Source organism: Bufo bufo, chromosome 11 (genome assembly GCF_905171765.1).
Source record: "Bufo bufo chromosome 11, aBufBuf1.1, whole genome shotgun sequence".
Taxonomy (NCBI): Eukaryota; Metazoa; Chordata; class Amphibia; order Anura; family Bufonidae; genus Bufo; species Bufo bufo.
The window spans coordinates 31,763,771-31,780,598 of NC_053399.1; the positions used below are offsets into that span (position 1 = coordinate 31,763,771).

The following is a 16,828-nucleotide window of genomic DNA, read 5'->3' on the forward strand; positions in this document are numbered from 1 at the left end:
TTATGCCATAATATGGATATGCCATAAATGTATAATAGACCCCCGTTGCACCCGGAAAGGCAGCCACAGGCCGCGGTATCCAGGCAGGGAATGAATGGCGAGGTGACCGTACGTGTCAGTGGCTCTTCCCCCATTCATTTCTATTGGAGTTGTGTCAACAGCTCACCAATGTGGGACGGAGGTCGGGGACCCCCGTTCTGGCTGTAGTGACTTTTCAGGATGAATTATGTCTCGGTATCTCTTGTTTGTCTCCCACTTTTTAATATTCTTAGCTTTTATTATTTTATTTTTTTGTGTCTTGTAGAAAGAAGACCTGCACAACGTTAAAGAAAGCACAATGGAGTTTTACGAGCATTTTCTTATCCTGGTCCCACTGGTGGTCATCCTTGTCAGTGTCCTCTTCTTCTGCCTCTTCATGAAAGAGACTTCCTACGACGAGGTTCTTGCAAAACAGAAGAAGGACCTGAAACTCCCCCCCGCCAAGATAGACAAAAAGAAAACGGACAAAAAAAAGAACAAGAAAAAAGAAACCCAAAACGGGAACCTTCACGAGTCCGATTCCGAAGCGGCCACCCGGGACTTTGACCTGGGAGACGCTTTGTCCAGCGAAGAAGAACACGTCGTCCCCGCTTCTGTCATCCCGGCGGAGAACTCTACCAATGTAAGAGAGCGGAAGAAGAAGGACAAGAAGCAGGCTAAGCCGGCGGTGGAGGAGCATGTCAACAAAGAAGTCAATGGGACGAAGACTCCCGTGAAGAAACCAGAACCGGTGCCTGTAACCAAGCAGCCGACGCCGCCACCACCACCGCCTACTGATACTACTGCACCCAAGAAAAAGCAGGGGCAGAAAAAGCAGAAGAACGGACAAGGTATTTATTCTTTTATCTTGACGTGTTTAAGTCTGATCCTCAGGTATCCCCAACATAGCCTGGGTCAAGGAGGGCGTGTGAGGCCTCAGACGGTGTAATGGGGCTGCATGAAAGTATTCGTATCGCAGTCGCCTATCCTGGCCTGACCACTCCCAACTAACAGTATTGTGGAGATCTGTGGTGCTACAAGTTTGGATCATTAGACCCAAGGTCAGTCCACCATTTGCGGCTGTAATACGAATGACAAAATGCACCCGCATTACGCCATCTGAATGAGGCCTAATATGAAGAGAATCCTGAAAACCGCACTTGATCTGCGAAGCATTTTCCATACAATATTGATACGGGTAGCATATTATATGCATCCATTTCCCCTTCGTGTGGGTGTGCGGTGATTCGATGAATCAAAATAACACTGCTTTATATTTCAGTCTCCATTGAGGTAAATGGGAAGTGACTGGGCTCATGCCTACGGGCACCTTCTCTTTAGGGCCAGTGCTATGTTATGTATCTGTGCTTCTCAAGCTGCGAGGCAGGCAGCGCTGGTCGCCCCCAGTTGTTGGTGAGGCAGATGTAACAGAAGTGAGTGTATGCTGCACATGAACTTTTTACGGTTGCAGCAATCTCTAGTTTCGCCAATATAACGGATTGTGTTTGTGCTTAGGTTAAAGGGGTTGTCCGATTAAGACAACTTATACCCTAGACGCAGGGTAGGGGATAAGTGTCTGATCAGTGAGGGTCTTCACCGATCATGAGAATGGGGTCCTGTACTCTCCATTTGAATGGAACGCCAAACGTCCATGTGTGTCCTCCACTCCGTTCAACTCAGTGGGACCGACGGTGATAGCGTAGCACATGGCTATCTTCGGCAGCCCTGTATAATGGATTGGAGCGGCAGTCACACGTTCAGAAATGATCCTTGAGGACCCCTGTGGTCGGACCCCCGCAGGTCAGACACTTATCCTTTCTCTACCGGATAGGGGATAAGTTGTTTTTAAGGGGTTAACCCACGATTACTGTAAAAAATCAGAGATCATATAGTACATGGCAATCTCTTTCTATGAAAGCTAGAACCAGCCCCGTACCTCCAGAGATCTCGCCATTCATTTCTCCATTTGCTCTGCTAGATTTATTTTAGGCTGGCAGCTCAGGGAGTGCGTCCTCTCTCCCTGTAATTGTCACTGCTTCTAATAGTAGATTCAGCCGGGAGCATATGAAGATTTATTCTGAGCATGTGCGACCACCTCAGTGAAGTGGACAGAGAGAAAAGGAAAAGGGCATACAGCAGGTGGCGCTATAGATACACATTTTATTGAATAACTCAGTAGCTATACAACATTTTTAATTACATGCAATTCCAAAAGTGTTCAGATCCAGGTGCTTTTTTCAGTGGAGTCAGGGGAATAAGCGGTTGCCAGATCTTTTTGCTTACCAGGTGGAGACGCTGCTACCAAAAGGATTGGGCATGTTGAAATCCTGCACACCCTAATACACATTAGTTGAACTAATGGCGTGGGGTTCTTCCGTCTGTGTTTTTTTCCCCTTCTTCATCTAATGCAGGAATGGCCAACCTGCGGCCCTCCAGCAGTTGCAAAACTACAAGTTTTGGGGTACCTGGACAGCCTACAGCTATCAGGGCATGCTGGGAGTTGTAGTTTTACAGCAGCTGGAGGGCCGCAGGGTGGGCATCCCTGATCTAATGTATTAGGTCACTGTTTAGGGAGGGGCTTTATCAGTGGACCTTTTTGGGTCTCTAGACCATTGGTTCCATGGAACTGTGTCCAACCCTGCCCCAACAATAAAGCCGTCGTCACTCATGTTGACAGGCAGACGTGTCATGTCATTAACAAGAATACCGTCCTTAGCGCTAAGCTGATGAAAGAAAATGGTGCGTCATGCCGCATTATGTGGGATAAGATGAGTAATTATGGCAGGGAGAGGTTACTGGCACACGGTTAGCCTGCATGAACCCTCACATGGCACATCTGGTTTTGAAGGGACTGGCAGCAGACTTCCATGTTGCTTTTAAAGCAACCGAAGCATGAAAAATTATTTTGTGGTTATTGTTCATGACCCAGGGGGGCACCTTCTAGGGCACACAAAACGATATATCTTTTTGAAAGCGGTGTCTTCTCATCTCAGTAGGCATGAGGTGCATCTAGGTTTTGGAGGACATTCATTTCTTTTTTTGTTTAAATCCTTGTGAAACCTACAAGATTTGCCAACCTAGACTAATGAGATTTCACTTCTGTTTTGCTCAGATGACGTCCCGACCTCTCCAGAGCCAAAAACTGAACAAGTGGTGCCTTCTAAGAAGCCGGAATCGGTCATCCCCTTGGCTGAGGTGAAGCCTCAGGAATCTCAATCTGGATCTGGGAAGAAGACTGCACCAAAAAAGAGGCAGAAAGTAGAAAGTGGTATGTAGTGTGTGGAGGGGGCAAAAAATATAGCAGGGGTCTATAACCTGCTAGCCGGGGTCCACATGTGGCCTGCGATGCCGCTCACATGTATTTTCATTACAGGGATGGAAAAGTACTAATCATGCCCTGTGTGGTCATCTCTGGGACCCCCATATAGTAGCAGAGAGGGGGTCTCCTGACCTCTGTGTGACTCTCCAGAAAGGAGCAGATAAGGCCTCATGCACAAGACTGTAGTTTTGGTCCCCATTATTTTTTTTATTTTTTTTTAGCGGATTGATTTGGACCTGCTCATTTCAATAGGGTCGCAAAGCAAAACGCCATGAGCTGTCCACATCCATATGTCCATTCTGGGGCCCCGCAAACCTGCGGAAGGGAAAATGCACACTGCCGGTATCAGTGATTTGCGAACTGCAAAAACGGATACAGCTGTGTGCATGAAGCCTAAGGTGCTGAGGTGGCTGTGCATCCGTGTGGCTATCTTCATTGTTGATTATGGGAATAGTGAAACCCTCGGCTGTATCAGCCACTCACATAAGGTACAATGGAGAGAGCCACATGCATGCATAGTCTGTTACATTTGGAAGGGCGAATGGGGGACCTCCTTTCTCCCAATAAGGCCTCTTGCACACGACCGTATGTATTTTGCGGTCCGCAAAAAATACGGATGATATCCGTGTGCATTCCGTATTTTGCGGAACGGAACAGCTGTCCCCTAATAGAACAGTCCTATCCTTGTCTGTAATGCGGACAATAATAGGACATGTTCTATTTTTTTGCGGAACAGAAATACAGAAACGGAATGCACACGGAGTAACTTCCGTTTTTTTGCTGACCCATTGAAATTAATGGTTACGTATACGGCCCTTTGGATTGAGTAATTGTGACAGTGTGACCCTCAGAGCAGAAAAGGTTTTGCACCCCTGCTCTATGGGGCTCAACATAGTCTGCTTACCGTTAGTCAACTTTTAAAGGGCATGATCATGAGTGAGGGTATTGTGTCCCCCCTTTGAGCATGCACCTCTGTGCTCCACTCAAAATCCATGGGTTCATGAATAGCGGTCCATCCCTTTAACGCTGTCTGGTAAACTGGAACTCTGGGTGGTCTGCACTTGTGTGGAGTGGTCTGGTAACGATGAATCGGGTTCTGTCTTCTAGTTCCACCTTTGGTAGATGAGCCGCTGATTCAGAAAGCCGTATACATCCCCCTGATGGACAACTCGGAGCCGCCCGTGATGGAGAAGAAGGATGTAGCCAGCTTGCAGAAAGCGGCAGTTCCCGAGGTAGTTCAGAAGAGTGGGGGCAAGAAAGGGAAGAATGTTACAGAGAAAGTTGAACGCAAAGGTAACTACATGCGGTTTTATTGCGTATTAACAACAGTGTTTTCTGGAACATCAAACTAATATGGGCACTAGCTGTAGCACCAGACACAAGCAGTGGTGCCGCTTCTGGAAGTAGGCAGGCTTCTGTCTCTGACCACCTATGGTTCTTTCATCCATCACAAACAGGGACAATCCAAGATTGTGGCAGAAGTCAAATTGTCTTCTGTTGCCTTTTGGAGTCTGTCGGCAGAATACAGGTTGATATTAAAGGGTTTGTCTGGTTTACTCCTGAAATCCTCGGGATCTGTCAGCAGTAAAGAATAGATTGTTACTTACCTAGCCGATCCTTTACCGCCTCTCTGGTCTTTCTGGCTGCAGTGGTGAAGTCATGTCGACAACACTTAACTGCTGCATCCAGTCACTGACCTCAGCGGTGCACCGCTGAGACCACAGGTTGGCTTCAGCAGTCACAAGACGTCACCGCTGCAGCCAGGAGAAGCTGAGCAGCGATACTGGATATGCCAGGTAGGTACTTGCCACTTCTTTATTGGTTTTCTACTTAAACAACCCTCTTAACCAGTGTGCAAGTCCATGTGGCTTACAAGGGTGGGGTGTAGTGGCAACCAGAGATGAAGCAGATGGGCGACCATAGACATTCTGCAATTCTTGCTTCCAAGAGTGACCATGAAAGTTGTGCATTGTGTGAATGCAGTTCTTAAAATTGAAATGGCTTTTCATTTGGCTTGATTTTAAGCTCTGTTCACATCCTCTTTGGACTGTACAGAAGAGGTATATGTTGGGAGTATTCCCCCGTATACCTCTATGGTATGCCACTGTATAGGCAATCGGGTTACGACATCAACCGTTGGCCACAATGCGAAGAAAACATATACTGCACGACACATGGTACTGATGGCTATGTTGGATGTAGCACTGGGAGCATACGCCAAACATTGGGTAGGGACTGGTAAAATCCTGGCATGGATAGTTGCAGAACAAGTTGCTTTAAAGGGGTGGTCTCTTGTCCAAGTTCAATGGTAGGTGGAGTGGCGATCAGCTGATTTCTGAGGCCTTCTCTTCTCTAACCCCTGAACGATCAGCTGCCATGGCCGGCAGGAGACATGTCTGGTCAGGTATTTCCTATGTGATGGCTAACCTCCAGCACTCCAGCTGTCGTAAAACTCCCAAGATGCACACTTTCTTGGCTGTTCTCAGAACTCCACAGAAATGAATGGAGCATGCTGGGAGTTGTAGTTTCAGCAAAGCTGGAGTGCTGGAGGTTAGCCATAACTGTCTATGCATTGGCTACTGCAGGGGAAATTTAGCTTTACAAGCATGTAATGCATGAGCTTCCCTGTTCAGGCCCATAGAGGGCAGTATGGAGTAGGGAATCCACCCAACCCGCTATATGCACGGAGTGATTGTTCACCCGCTAGGGACCTTTTCTTTAGCTTCCCCAGAGGGTCCAGACCATTCCTACCTGATCCCCTCTTTTGGGTTCTGGCTCCTTGTTGTGCGGCAGCTCTAAGGTCTTTCCGCTCCAACATGCGGTTTGGCATGGGTGACTGGCTGCAGCAGTGATGTGTCACCCACTTAAGCGCTGCAGGCAATCATTGGCTGCAGCGACCACATGACCCACATCAAACAAGATGTTGATGCTAAAAGACCCAGGAGCTGGGGGAGTGAAGGTGCCCGAACCCAGCAGTGGGGTTAAGTATGATTACCATTGCCGGTCCGGCCATGCTGTGTGGTCTTCAGAAAAGGTCCCCAGGGATGAACAACCCCTTTAAGTATGTTTTTATATGTGACCTTTTTTTTTTTTTATATTCTAAGAAAATGCAGAGGTGAAGTTTAAAGATTTAGTGTCGACCATGAAGAACCTGATTTTCTCAGATGATGAGGCAATGTCCGTGGTGGACATGCTGAAAGTTAAGTCCAGTTCTGTGCAGGCCATGGTCAACAAGGTAAGAAAATACACACTGATATTATTACTTAAAGGGGCAGTCGATAATATTATAACTGGTGCGCTAGATAAGCTCACACACCTCAAAGTTAAACTTTGATCCCTGAGCTTCAATCTTAAGGTTCAAGGAATAAATGCTGTGGACACCTTTTGGAGCCATTTAAAAAAACAAACTTTTTGGTCCATTTTGACCTACAGACGTTTTTTGTAATAGGTTCTTATTAACTATTTTGCTTTGTTTGGCTTCTGCAGCAGTCATCACGTATACAGTACAGCAAGCAGCAGAATGCCGTTCTGTGAACCGCAGCTCGGTCTCCAGCTCCTCTTGCTTTTTCTTGAATGGTCGTCTTGGTTTGTGAACAAGTCAAAGTTGAAATTTGATTTGGTCATAAATTCAGGAGAGGAGAGAGAGGGGCTGGAGACCGAGCCAGTCTGAAGGAATTTTTTGGCTTTTTTTTTTCGTATTGAAGAGATGGAAAACCCCTCCTGAAAAAAAAAAAAAAAAAAAATGCCATTACTTCAACATGCTGAAACACAGACGCGGAATAACGTCACCAAATCCTAGCAATATGCCATGGCTTCATGAGATAGAAAACCCAGGGCATCTGTCAGCAGTTTTGTACCTATGACACTGGCTGACCTGTTACATGTGCACTTGGCAGCTGAAGACATCTGTGTTAGTCCCGTGTTCATATGTGTCCGCATTGCTGAGTTTGAATATATGCAAATGAGCTGGTCCTGTCAATCATAGTGCAGAGGGCGAGGCAGTTGCATAGAGAGCCGAGCCACTAGGTGTAACGGCAACGCCCCCGTTGCTCCTAGAGGCTTATTTACATATATTAAAACATAATTTCTCGCTTGTATCATTGGTGGACACAGTACCGTGGGTATAGCTGCTGCTGCCGCTAGGAGGCGACACTAGGCTAAAAAGTGTTAGTGCCTCCCCTGCCGGCTATACCCCCTCCAGCCTGGAGAGAACATATCAGTTTTTAGCTTAGTGTCGTAGGAGGCAGACCTCCCTGCTTCTCAGGGTCAATTCTGCTATGTTTTTTTTTTCTTTTTGTTTCTCAGGATAAGCGATGCTTCGCCCCGTGCCTTCCTTTCTTCCGCTTCACAGTCGTGTAAGGCGGCAACCTGGTCTTCCTTGCACACGTTTACCAAGTTCTACCAGGTGCATACCTTTGCTTTGGCAGACGCCACTCGGGGTCGCAAGGTCTTGCAGGCTCCAGTACTTTAGGCTCCTTCCTCCCCATGGACTGCTTTGTAACGTCCCACAGTCCTGTGTCGTCCCCCAATAATACGAGCGAGAAAACAAGATTTTTGTGGACTCGCCTGTAAAATCTCTTTCTCGCTGAGTTCATCGGGGTCACGGCACCCACCCATTGTTTATTCTCTAATTTTGCCGCGGTGACAGCGGTTGATTGACTGGTAGGGTCCTCGGTTCTGGGTTCAGGCCCACTTGTTATTGTTATGTTATTCCATTTCTTATTTCTTTTATCATACTGCTTGTGCACAAACTGATATGTTCTCTCCAGGCTGGAGGGGATATAGCCGGCCGGAGGAGCTAACACTTTTCAGCCTAGTGTCGCCTCCTAGCGGCAGCAGTTATACCCACGGTCCTGTGTTCCCCAATGACAGAAGGAGATTTTACAGGTGAGTCCACAAAAATCAAGTTTTTGCTCAGCATTGCTGGCACATATGAACATGGGACCAACACAGATGCCTTCAGCTGCCAAGCGCACATGTAACAGGTCAGCCAGTGTCATAGGTACAAAACTGCTGACAGATGCCCTTTAATGAACTGTACTCCATGGTAGCTAAGCTCATTGGTGAGTTTCAGAACCAGCTGATGAACCCACTTTCACAGCACGGTACTTAGTTTTCTTTCTAAGGACTCATGCCCACGAGCGTGTGCCCCGTGCAAACAGCGGGTCTTAAATGGGTCCACACTCCAAGTTATGGAGCGCTGCAGAGCGGAAGGCCATGGAAGAGCTACGAAGTGCTTCCTTGGGATTTCAACCCGTGCCTCTGCACCACAAAAAAAAAATTAGAACATGTCCTATTTTTTTTGCGGTGCGGACCGTCTCTTGCGGATTGTGGACCCATTCAAGTCAGTGGGTCCGCATCAGCAAACGGATGGTGCCTGTGCATTGCTGGCTGCTATTTGCGGTCTGCAGCATTGGACACGCTTGTTTGCATGAGTTCTAAGTAGGTAGTTCCTGACTCGAGCGGTAGAATAAATGTCTGGGGTCTACTTTCAACCCTCTGTCACTCCGTGGTGTTTCCGGCTTGAGTAACACTTCGTGTGGGTGGGTTTCCCTTCATTTGGGTGATCTCCAGCTTTGTATCACGGCCTGTGCCAATGTCTGTAGGAAGTGTCTGAGAGCTCATTCCGCGCCCATTGTTTTATTTCTGGCAAGTGTAAGGGGAAGGACTGAAAATCCAAATGTGTTTCTCGCATGGCCGGATAATTACAGACTGTACTTAGTGACTCTTTGTAAATTTCTGTTAATTTTGTTAAATGTTTTATTTGCTATTTTTCTTAGGCAAATAAGGGAGATTCTGCCGCGTTACTTCAGTTACAGGAAAAGGAAAAGTTGCTTTCTGTTGTTAGAGATGAAGCCGCATTGATGAAGGACCAGTGCCGGCAACTCTCGCAGGTAACCTGCTGCTTCTCTGGGGCGCTTTTGTAAAATGTGGTATCTGTTGACTGTATAGTTCACATAATTGACATTTATTACATATTTCAATGCTAACATAGTGGCCATTAACATTTAAAGTAGTTTTCTAGTTTCATAATAATTATTATTTTTTTAACTGCACAGACTACCAAAGACACTACATATTTTTACCCTACATACCGTATTTTTCGCCCCATAAGACGCACCCCCCCCCCCCAAAAGTGGGGGGGGGAAATGCCCCTGCGTCTTATGGGGCGAATGCTGACAGTTTAACATCGCTGGATGCGATGTACGAGCGAGCGAGCGGGGGCCGGGGGAGGGACTGGGAGGAGGAGCTGGTGGCCGGGAATAGCAGCGGGGCGGTGCAGTCAGTGTACTATAGCCCCACCGCTCCGGTATAGTAATATAAAATGTCTTATTCAATTAAAATGTATTACATATGCCCCCTCACTCCTAAATTCCTAATAGTACCTTACATCCTATTCCTAATAGGTTCTGTACAAGGCAGGCAGGCCGGGCGGGCGGGCGGCAGCGTAACTCCCTGATGTCGCGTGCCTGCGCCGCCTACTTTATGAATGAAGCAGGCGGTGCAGGAAAGTGACGTCAGTGAGTGACGCGCCGGCCGCCCGGCCTGCCTGCCTGCCGGCATTGTACAGAACCTATTAGGAATAGGATGTAAGGTACTATTAGGAATTTAGGAGTGAGGGGGCATATGTAATACATTTTTATTGAATAAGACATTTTATATTTGTATGCGGGGGGGGGGCGGCTGATCCGTGGATGGCACAGTTAAGGGGTGGGAGGGGGGGAGAGATCTGTGTCCGTCATCCACAGATTCCCCCCCCCCCCCCATAACAGTGTCCGTCATCCACAGATCCCCCCCCATAACAGTGTCCGTCATCCACAGATCCCCCCCATAACAGTGTCCGTCATCCACAGATCCCCCCCATAACAGTGTCCGTCATCCACAGATCCCCCCCATAACAGTGTCCGTCATCCACAGATCCCCCCATAACAGTGTCCGTCATCCACAGATCCCCCCATAAGTGTCCGTCATCCACAGATCCCCCCATAACAGTGTCCCTCATCCACAGATCCCCCCATAACAGTGTCCCTCATCCACAGATCCCCCCCCATAACAGTGTCCCTCATCCACAGATCCCCCCCATAAGTGTCCCTCATCCACAGATCCCCCCCATAAGTGTCCCTCATCCACAGATCCCCCCCCCATAACAGTGTCCCTCATCCACAGATCCCCCCCCCCCATAACAGTGTCCCTCATCCACAGATCCCCCCCCATAAGTGTCCCTCATCCACAGATCCCCCCCCATAAGTGTCCCTCATCCACAGCCCCCCCCCCATAAGTGTCCCTCATCCACAGATCCCCCCCCATAAGTGTCCCTCATCCACAGACCCCCCCCCATAAGTGTCCCTCATCCACAGATCCCCCCCCATAAGTGTCCCTCATCCACAGACCCCCCCCCATAAGTGTCCCTCATCCACAGATCCCACCCATAAGTGTCCCTCATCCACAGATCCCCCCATAAGTGTCCCTCATCCACAGATCCCCCCATAACAGTGTCCCTCATCCACAGATCCCCCCATAACAGTGTCCCTCATCCACAGATCCCCCCCATAACAGTGTCCCTCATCCACAGATCCCCCCCATAACAGTGTCCCTCATCCACAGATCCCCCCCATAACAGTGTCCCTCATCCACAGATCCCCCCATAAGTGTCCCTCATCCACAGATCCCCCCCCCATAAGTGTCCCTCATCCACAGATCCCCCCCCATAACAGTGTCCCTCATCCACAGATCCCCCCCCATAACAGTGTCCCTCATCCACAGATCCCCCCCCATAACAGTGTCCCTCATCCACAGATCCCCCCCCCCATAACAGTGTCCCTCATCCACAGATCCCCCCCCATAACAGTGTCCCTCATCCACAGATCCCCCCCCATAACAGTGTCCCTCATCCACAGATCCCCCCCCATAACAGTGTCCCTCATCCACAGATCCCCCCCCATAACAGTGTCCCTCATCCACAGATCCCCCCCATAAGTGTCCCTCATCCACAGATCCCCCCCATAACAGTGTCCCTCATCCACAGATATCCCCCCCATAACAGTGTCCCTCATCCACAGATATCCCCCCCATAACAGTGTCCCTCATCCACAGATCCCCCCCCCATAACAGTGTCCCTCATCCACAGACCCCCCCCCCCATAACAGTGTCCCTCATCCACAGATCCCCCCCCATAACAGTGTCCCTCATCCACAGATCCCCCCCATAACAGTGTCCCTCATCCACAGATCCTCCCCCATAACAGTGTCCCTCATCCACAGATCCCCCCCCATAACAGTGTCCCTCATCCACAGACCCCCCCCCCCATAACAGTGTCCCTCATCCACAGATCCCCCCCCATAACAGTGTCCCTCATCCACAGATCCCCAGTAATAGTGCCATCCACAGACCACCATTAGTTCCAAACCCACCAAAAGCACACCTTTTGGTTAAAAAATTGTTTTTTTCTTATTTTCCTCCCCAAAAACCTAGGTGCGTCTTATAGGTCGAAAAATACGGTACCTGTTTTTCACGTCAGCGCTTTCCTTCCCGGTTCTTGGCATCACTGCATCCTGGCAGGATGTTTACATGCAGAACTTCCTGTTTTCATCAGCTTTCTGTTGGGTTTTCTAACCAGACCCAGCATGCTTTGCTCTGTAATGTTTCGGCGGGCTTTCTCCGCCTATCGTGGGGGAGGTGTAGGGTAGTGACTGCTGAACAGGGAATGGTGTGCCAGGCAGGTGAAGCCCTGAGAAACATTACAGAGCAAAGCATGCTGGGATTGGTTAGAAAACTCAGCAGTATGCTGATGAAAACAGGAAGTTCTGCATGTAAATATCCTGCCAGGATGCAGTGATGCCGAGAACAGTGGAAAAAGATTCCCCCATAATCGCCCAGCCCGAGATTATAGATAATTTGAATTAACTGGAATACCGCTTTAATGTAATGTTTTTATACCCAGGGCTTGGTAAAGGTTTATTTTGCTCTCATCCCCTTGCAGGGTGTGTGATGATATTGTGTAGCGTGTTTCTTCCACTGTACATTGACTGGTTTGTAGTTGGCCAGGACTCCATACATCTATTCTGTTCCAAGTGCTTGCAGGAGCCGGTATTACACTGTGTGGCCTATGACCAGTACTGGTTCTCAGTGGTAGTTCTGGAAATGATATGTTATTTTGTGCTCCTAGTATCATCAGAATAACTAAGTAATGGCCTTGCTCCTGATGTCTTTTCAATGTGTTTCTTTAAAGGAACTGGTAGCAGAAAAGCAAAAATCCAACTTGGTGGAAGCCAAAGCAAGAGAACGTATCGGCCTGCTGGAGAAAGACCATGCTACTCTCCAATCCAAGATCCATACCAGTTATCAGGAAGCTCAAAATATGCAGATCAAGGTAAGAAGTTATGATGTATGACGAAGAAGTGCAGTGCTCCAAGCAATCAGCATGCGCAGGGGAACGCACTCAGTTTGTGGATGTGCATGCAGATTTTTACACTGGATTTTGCAAATAATTATTTGCTCTGTGCATTTCTGAAGTTTTGCACCAAACTTTTATTGCTACCCCTGGATGTAATGGAGGTGGTTGCAGAATTGAATTAGAGGTGAGTGGTTCCAGTAAGACTTAACCACTTAACTGTTTTCCCCGAGCTGGGGCAGTGGGAAAAGTAGCTAACTGTTCTGCCCCAGCTGGGCTCGGGTAGAAAGTGGATGGGGGAGGGCTGCATTAGGCTACATTCACACTAGCGTTTTGGCTTTCCATTTGTGAGATCCGTTCAGGGCTCTCACAAGCGGTCCAAAACGGATCAGTTTTGCCCTAATACATTCTGAATGGATAAGGATCCGCTCAGAATGCATCAGTTTGCCTCCGTTCAGTCACCATTCCGCTCTGGAGGCGGACACCAAAACTCTGCCTGCAGCGTTTTGCTGTCCGCCTGACGAATCGCAGCCAAACGGATCCGTCCTGGCACACAGTGTAAGTCAATGGGGACGAATCTCTGGCACAATAGAAAACGGATCTACAAAAAACGCTAGTGTGAAAGTAGCCTTAGATGCTGCTATCTCCTGAATGGTAGCAGCTAGAAACATGCAGCTGGTCATGTTTGAAAGCTGACAGATGCCATAATGTCATACAAGACCAGAATGACAGCTAAATGCGGAACGCACACAGCTGGTATCTGTGTTTTGCGGATCCGCAATTTGCAGCCCGCAAAACACTTACGGCGGTCTGAATGAGCTCTAAAAGTGAGGATACTGATAACGGCTGGATGCTGGCGCTTCCCAGATTGCTTGACCCTTTTAATGGCAAGATATTTCTGTGTTTGGAACATCGCTGACCATTTTTTGTAGTAGTGGTAACAGGCTACACTGGTCGGGATTGGAACGGCGTATTTATACAGTGGCAGCATTATTATAAAAAGTTCTTAAATTCCGACTAAACTGAATTTCCACTACATTGTCTGAATGAAAACCGCGTGGGATGACCGTCATATAAGCTTTTCCCCCGTTATTTCCAGTGCCGCCCACCACGCTGATTTCTTCTGGGGTTGGTTAGCTCTGCCTTTTTTGCCTTGTCATGTAGTACTTCTTGCTGACCGCTCAATCCTCGCTGCCTCTTTAATTAACCCCTCACGCAGATGGTCCATTTATAGCTTGGGACTCAACCGTGGCTCAGCTTCTTTTAATACCAGCAGAACGTAAGCTGAGAGCAGATGGTGCCCCCAATACATCCTTCAGCGTACCTGGGTGTGTAGCTATGCACTTATAAATAACCGCGTCCTCCCTTGGATACGTTGATTACTCGCTGTTATTTCATAGAGACGGAGACAGGAAATGAGGCAGAGCTGTGGGCGTCCCGGGGGGACTTTGTTATTATGGGTTTTAAGTGGAGCCTTTCCTCTGAATAGGGAGAATATGCTGGGAAACTCTGGAAACGCAGTGGTCTTCTATTGTTTTATAGTAGTGTCATTAGTCATAGTAGTGGTAGTAGTTTTAGTAGCAGCCAGTAGTAGTATCATTAGTATTGGAGGGGCAGTAATAGTATCAATAGTATTAGGAGGGGCAATAGTAGTATTGGCAACAGTAGTAGTGTAAGTGGTAGCTGCAATAGTAGTATCAGTAGTTTTAGTAATGCCAGTTGTGGTATTAGTAATTTTAGTAGGGGCAGTAGTATTGGTGGTGGTGGTGGTGGTGGTAGTAGTAGTATTAGTAGCAGCGGCAGTAGTAATTTTAGTAGCTGTAGTAGTATCGGTAGTTTTAGTAGTGCCATTTGTAGTATCAGTAGTTTTAGTAGTGCCATTTGTAGTATCAGTAATTTTAGTAGGGGCAGTAGTATTAGCTGCAGTAGTAGTATGGGTGGCAGCCGCAGTAGTAGTTTTAGTAATGGCAGTAGTAGAAGTATGTAATGAAAATCCTCTGATGTAATAAATAAAATCCTGGTAATGCGCTTGTGCATGCCTACACTCACCAGTGCTGTATGGAACTGGGAAAGTCTGTTTTACTGGGATTACCTTGTGCTATTGGAAGCTTATAGTTAAGATGTCCGTACACAGGTTGGATAAACCGGCCTAATGTGTATGGGGACTTTGATGGTCCCCCAATAACTGACGACAGGTAGACAAGGGTGGAGAAGTTGTATTTGTATTTGGCCCCTCTCCCCATTGACCGTGTCGCACACACTCAGCCGTGTGCCATGTTTGTGGTGGAGACAAATATTTGGCCGGCGGCATAAACCATCACATGAAGAGGTACGTGGCGGCATACTTATTGACCGGTGGAGGTCCATCCTTTGGCAATCCCACCGGTCCTGCGCTGATTTGGGCCCTGCTGCCCTTCCCTTTAGGGTACATTCACACGAACGTATTTATGGATCCGGATCCGTTTCGTTCATTTCAATGGGACCGCAAAAGTTCCGCGGCCCCGTAAAAAATATAGAAACACCTATTCTGGTCCGCAATTGCGGATACGAATAGGACATGCTCTATCATAGGGCTGGTCGTGTGCGTTCCGAAAAATGCGTAAACACACACGGCCGGTATTTCTGTTTTGCGGATCCGCAATTTGCATTCCTATACATAGAGCGATGGCAAAGTTAAAGCTTCAAAACTTTCTTTGCCGCATTCGGTATCCCCAGTTCTTCCCCGTTTAGTACGGTTTGGGACAACTCTTTACATATGTTCATAAGATGTGACTGATATTTTCTGCCCTTGTGGTAATTTTTTTTTTTATGCTACACGGGCCCTACTCTGCAGACCACTAATATATTGTACTGTATATTGCAGTTTCAGAAGGTCCACGAGCAGCTGGAGGGTCAAATTGCCCACCTGAAGCAGGAGAACGGAATATTAAGAGATGCTGTGAGCTCAGCCACCAACCAGATGGAAAGCAAGTAGGTGGTTCTTCTGGGCAATGGTTTGGTACTACTGATGATCCTGCTCTGAATAATACTTCTATCTCCTTTTTTCTTTTTTTTTGCAGGCAATCTAATGAGCTTATTAAGCTTCGTCAGGACTATGCCCGGCTCGTCAAAGAACTGAATGATAAGAACAGTAGCTTGGCACAAGAGGAGCTGCAGAAGAAGAACCACGAGCAGACAATCGGTGGACTGAAGGTGCAATATGGATTAGGACATTTTTCACCTCTTGATATGATGCTGATAATGCTTTAGTCTCTGCTACCAATTGATTTTCATTCAGTTGGCTGAGAACCTGCCTCTCTGGGCAACTGGGGTGCGGGGTGGAGCACCTGTGGAGGTAAAAGGATGCTCCACCTAACACCAGTTACATATCAGAAGGTGGCATTGTGGAAGATCCATCTCCTAGGATCCATGCGATCTCGGGGGTCCCGATGCCCTTGTTCCTCACTGCATGACCGCAGCAAAGAGGAGTTTGAATAGAGCGGTAGACTTATGGGAGAAGGGCAAGTATGGTGCTAGGCTCTGTCATCGGGCCCATAGTGGTTGGATAAAGCGACACATTTTTGATTGCTGCTGTGTTCAAACTCCCATTTTCCTGTGGGGTAAAGAGCCACGTTCTGGTGATTGTTTGGGGCCCCAGTGATCATACAATTATCAGCTATCCTGTAGAGGAACCCCTTTAATGTTCTACTGCAAGATTTCAGCCACTGGGGGTCTTAGTGCTTGCATCAGTGTAGCTGTATCATGAATTTCCCAGAAGAACCATACATAGGGGATTGCGTCCTCTGTAACTCCCCCGACCAGTATCTGTTCCTGACACCTAGGTGAAATTGCGCATAATGCGGTTCTAATACTGTAAGCAAGAGACTTTTAAAGGGGCTGCCTGGGTGTTTAATATGTGATCAGTGGGGTTCCAGCTCCTGGCACTCCCGCCGATCAACTGTTTGTAGAGGCCGCGGTGCTCTGTTGAGCACCGCAGCTTACCAAGCACAGCGCCGTCCATTAGATAGTGGCCGTGCTTGGTATTTCAGCTCAGGCCCACTCACTTCAATGGGACAGAGCTGCGCCTACACCACGAGACCATTGAATGTGACGTCACTGGC

The 16,828-nt window shown here is 47.9% G+C and overlaps 1 protein-coding gene across 4 annotated transcripts in view; it reads left to right on the top strand.

Annotated features, from left to right (window-relative positions):
* Positions 1 to 307: 307 nt before the first annotated feature.
* The window catches only part of KTN1 (kinectin 1), an 80,405-nt gene continuing 63,884 nt past the window's right edge, over positions 308 to 16,828 (top strand). For 3 of the 4 annotated variants that reach the window (XM_040412587.1, XM_040412588.1, XM_040412589.1), the window contains exons 1-8: positions 338 to 869; positions 3,131 to 3,286; positions 4,445 to 4,630; positions 6,442 to 6,572; positions 9,118 to 9,231; positions 12,567 to 12,707; positions 15,592 to 15,698; positions 15,788 to 15,920. In XM_040412587.1, coding sequence (XP_040268521.1) covers positions 338 to 869; positions 3,131 to 3,286; positions 4,445 to 4,630; positions 6,442 to 6,572; positions 9,118 to 9,231; positions 12,567 to 12,707; positions 15,592 to 15,698; positions 15,788 to 15,920 — 1,500 coding nt within the window. Of the gene's footprint in view, positions 870 to 3,130; positions 3,287 to 4,444; positions 4,631 to 6,441; positions 6,573 to 9,117; positions 9,232 to 12,566; positions 12,708 to 15,591; positions 15,699 to 15,787; positions 15,921 to 16,828 lie in introns of all 4 variants that reach the window. The other variant, XM_040412586.1, reaches the window with a different exon arrangement.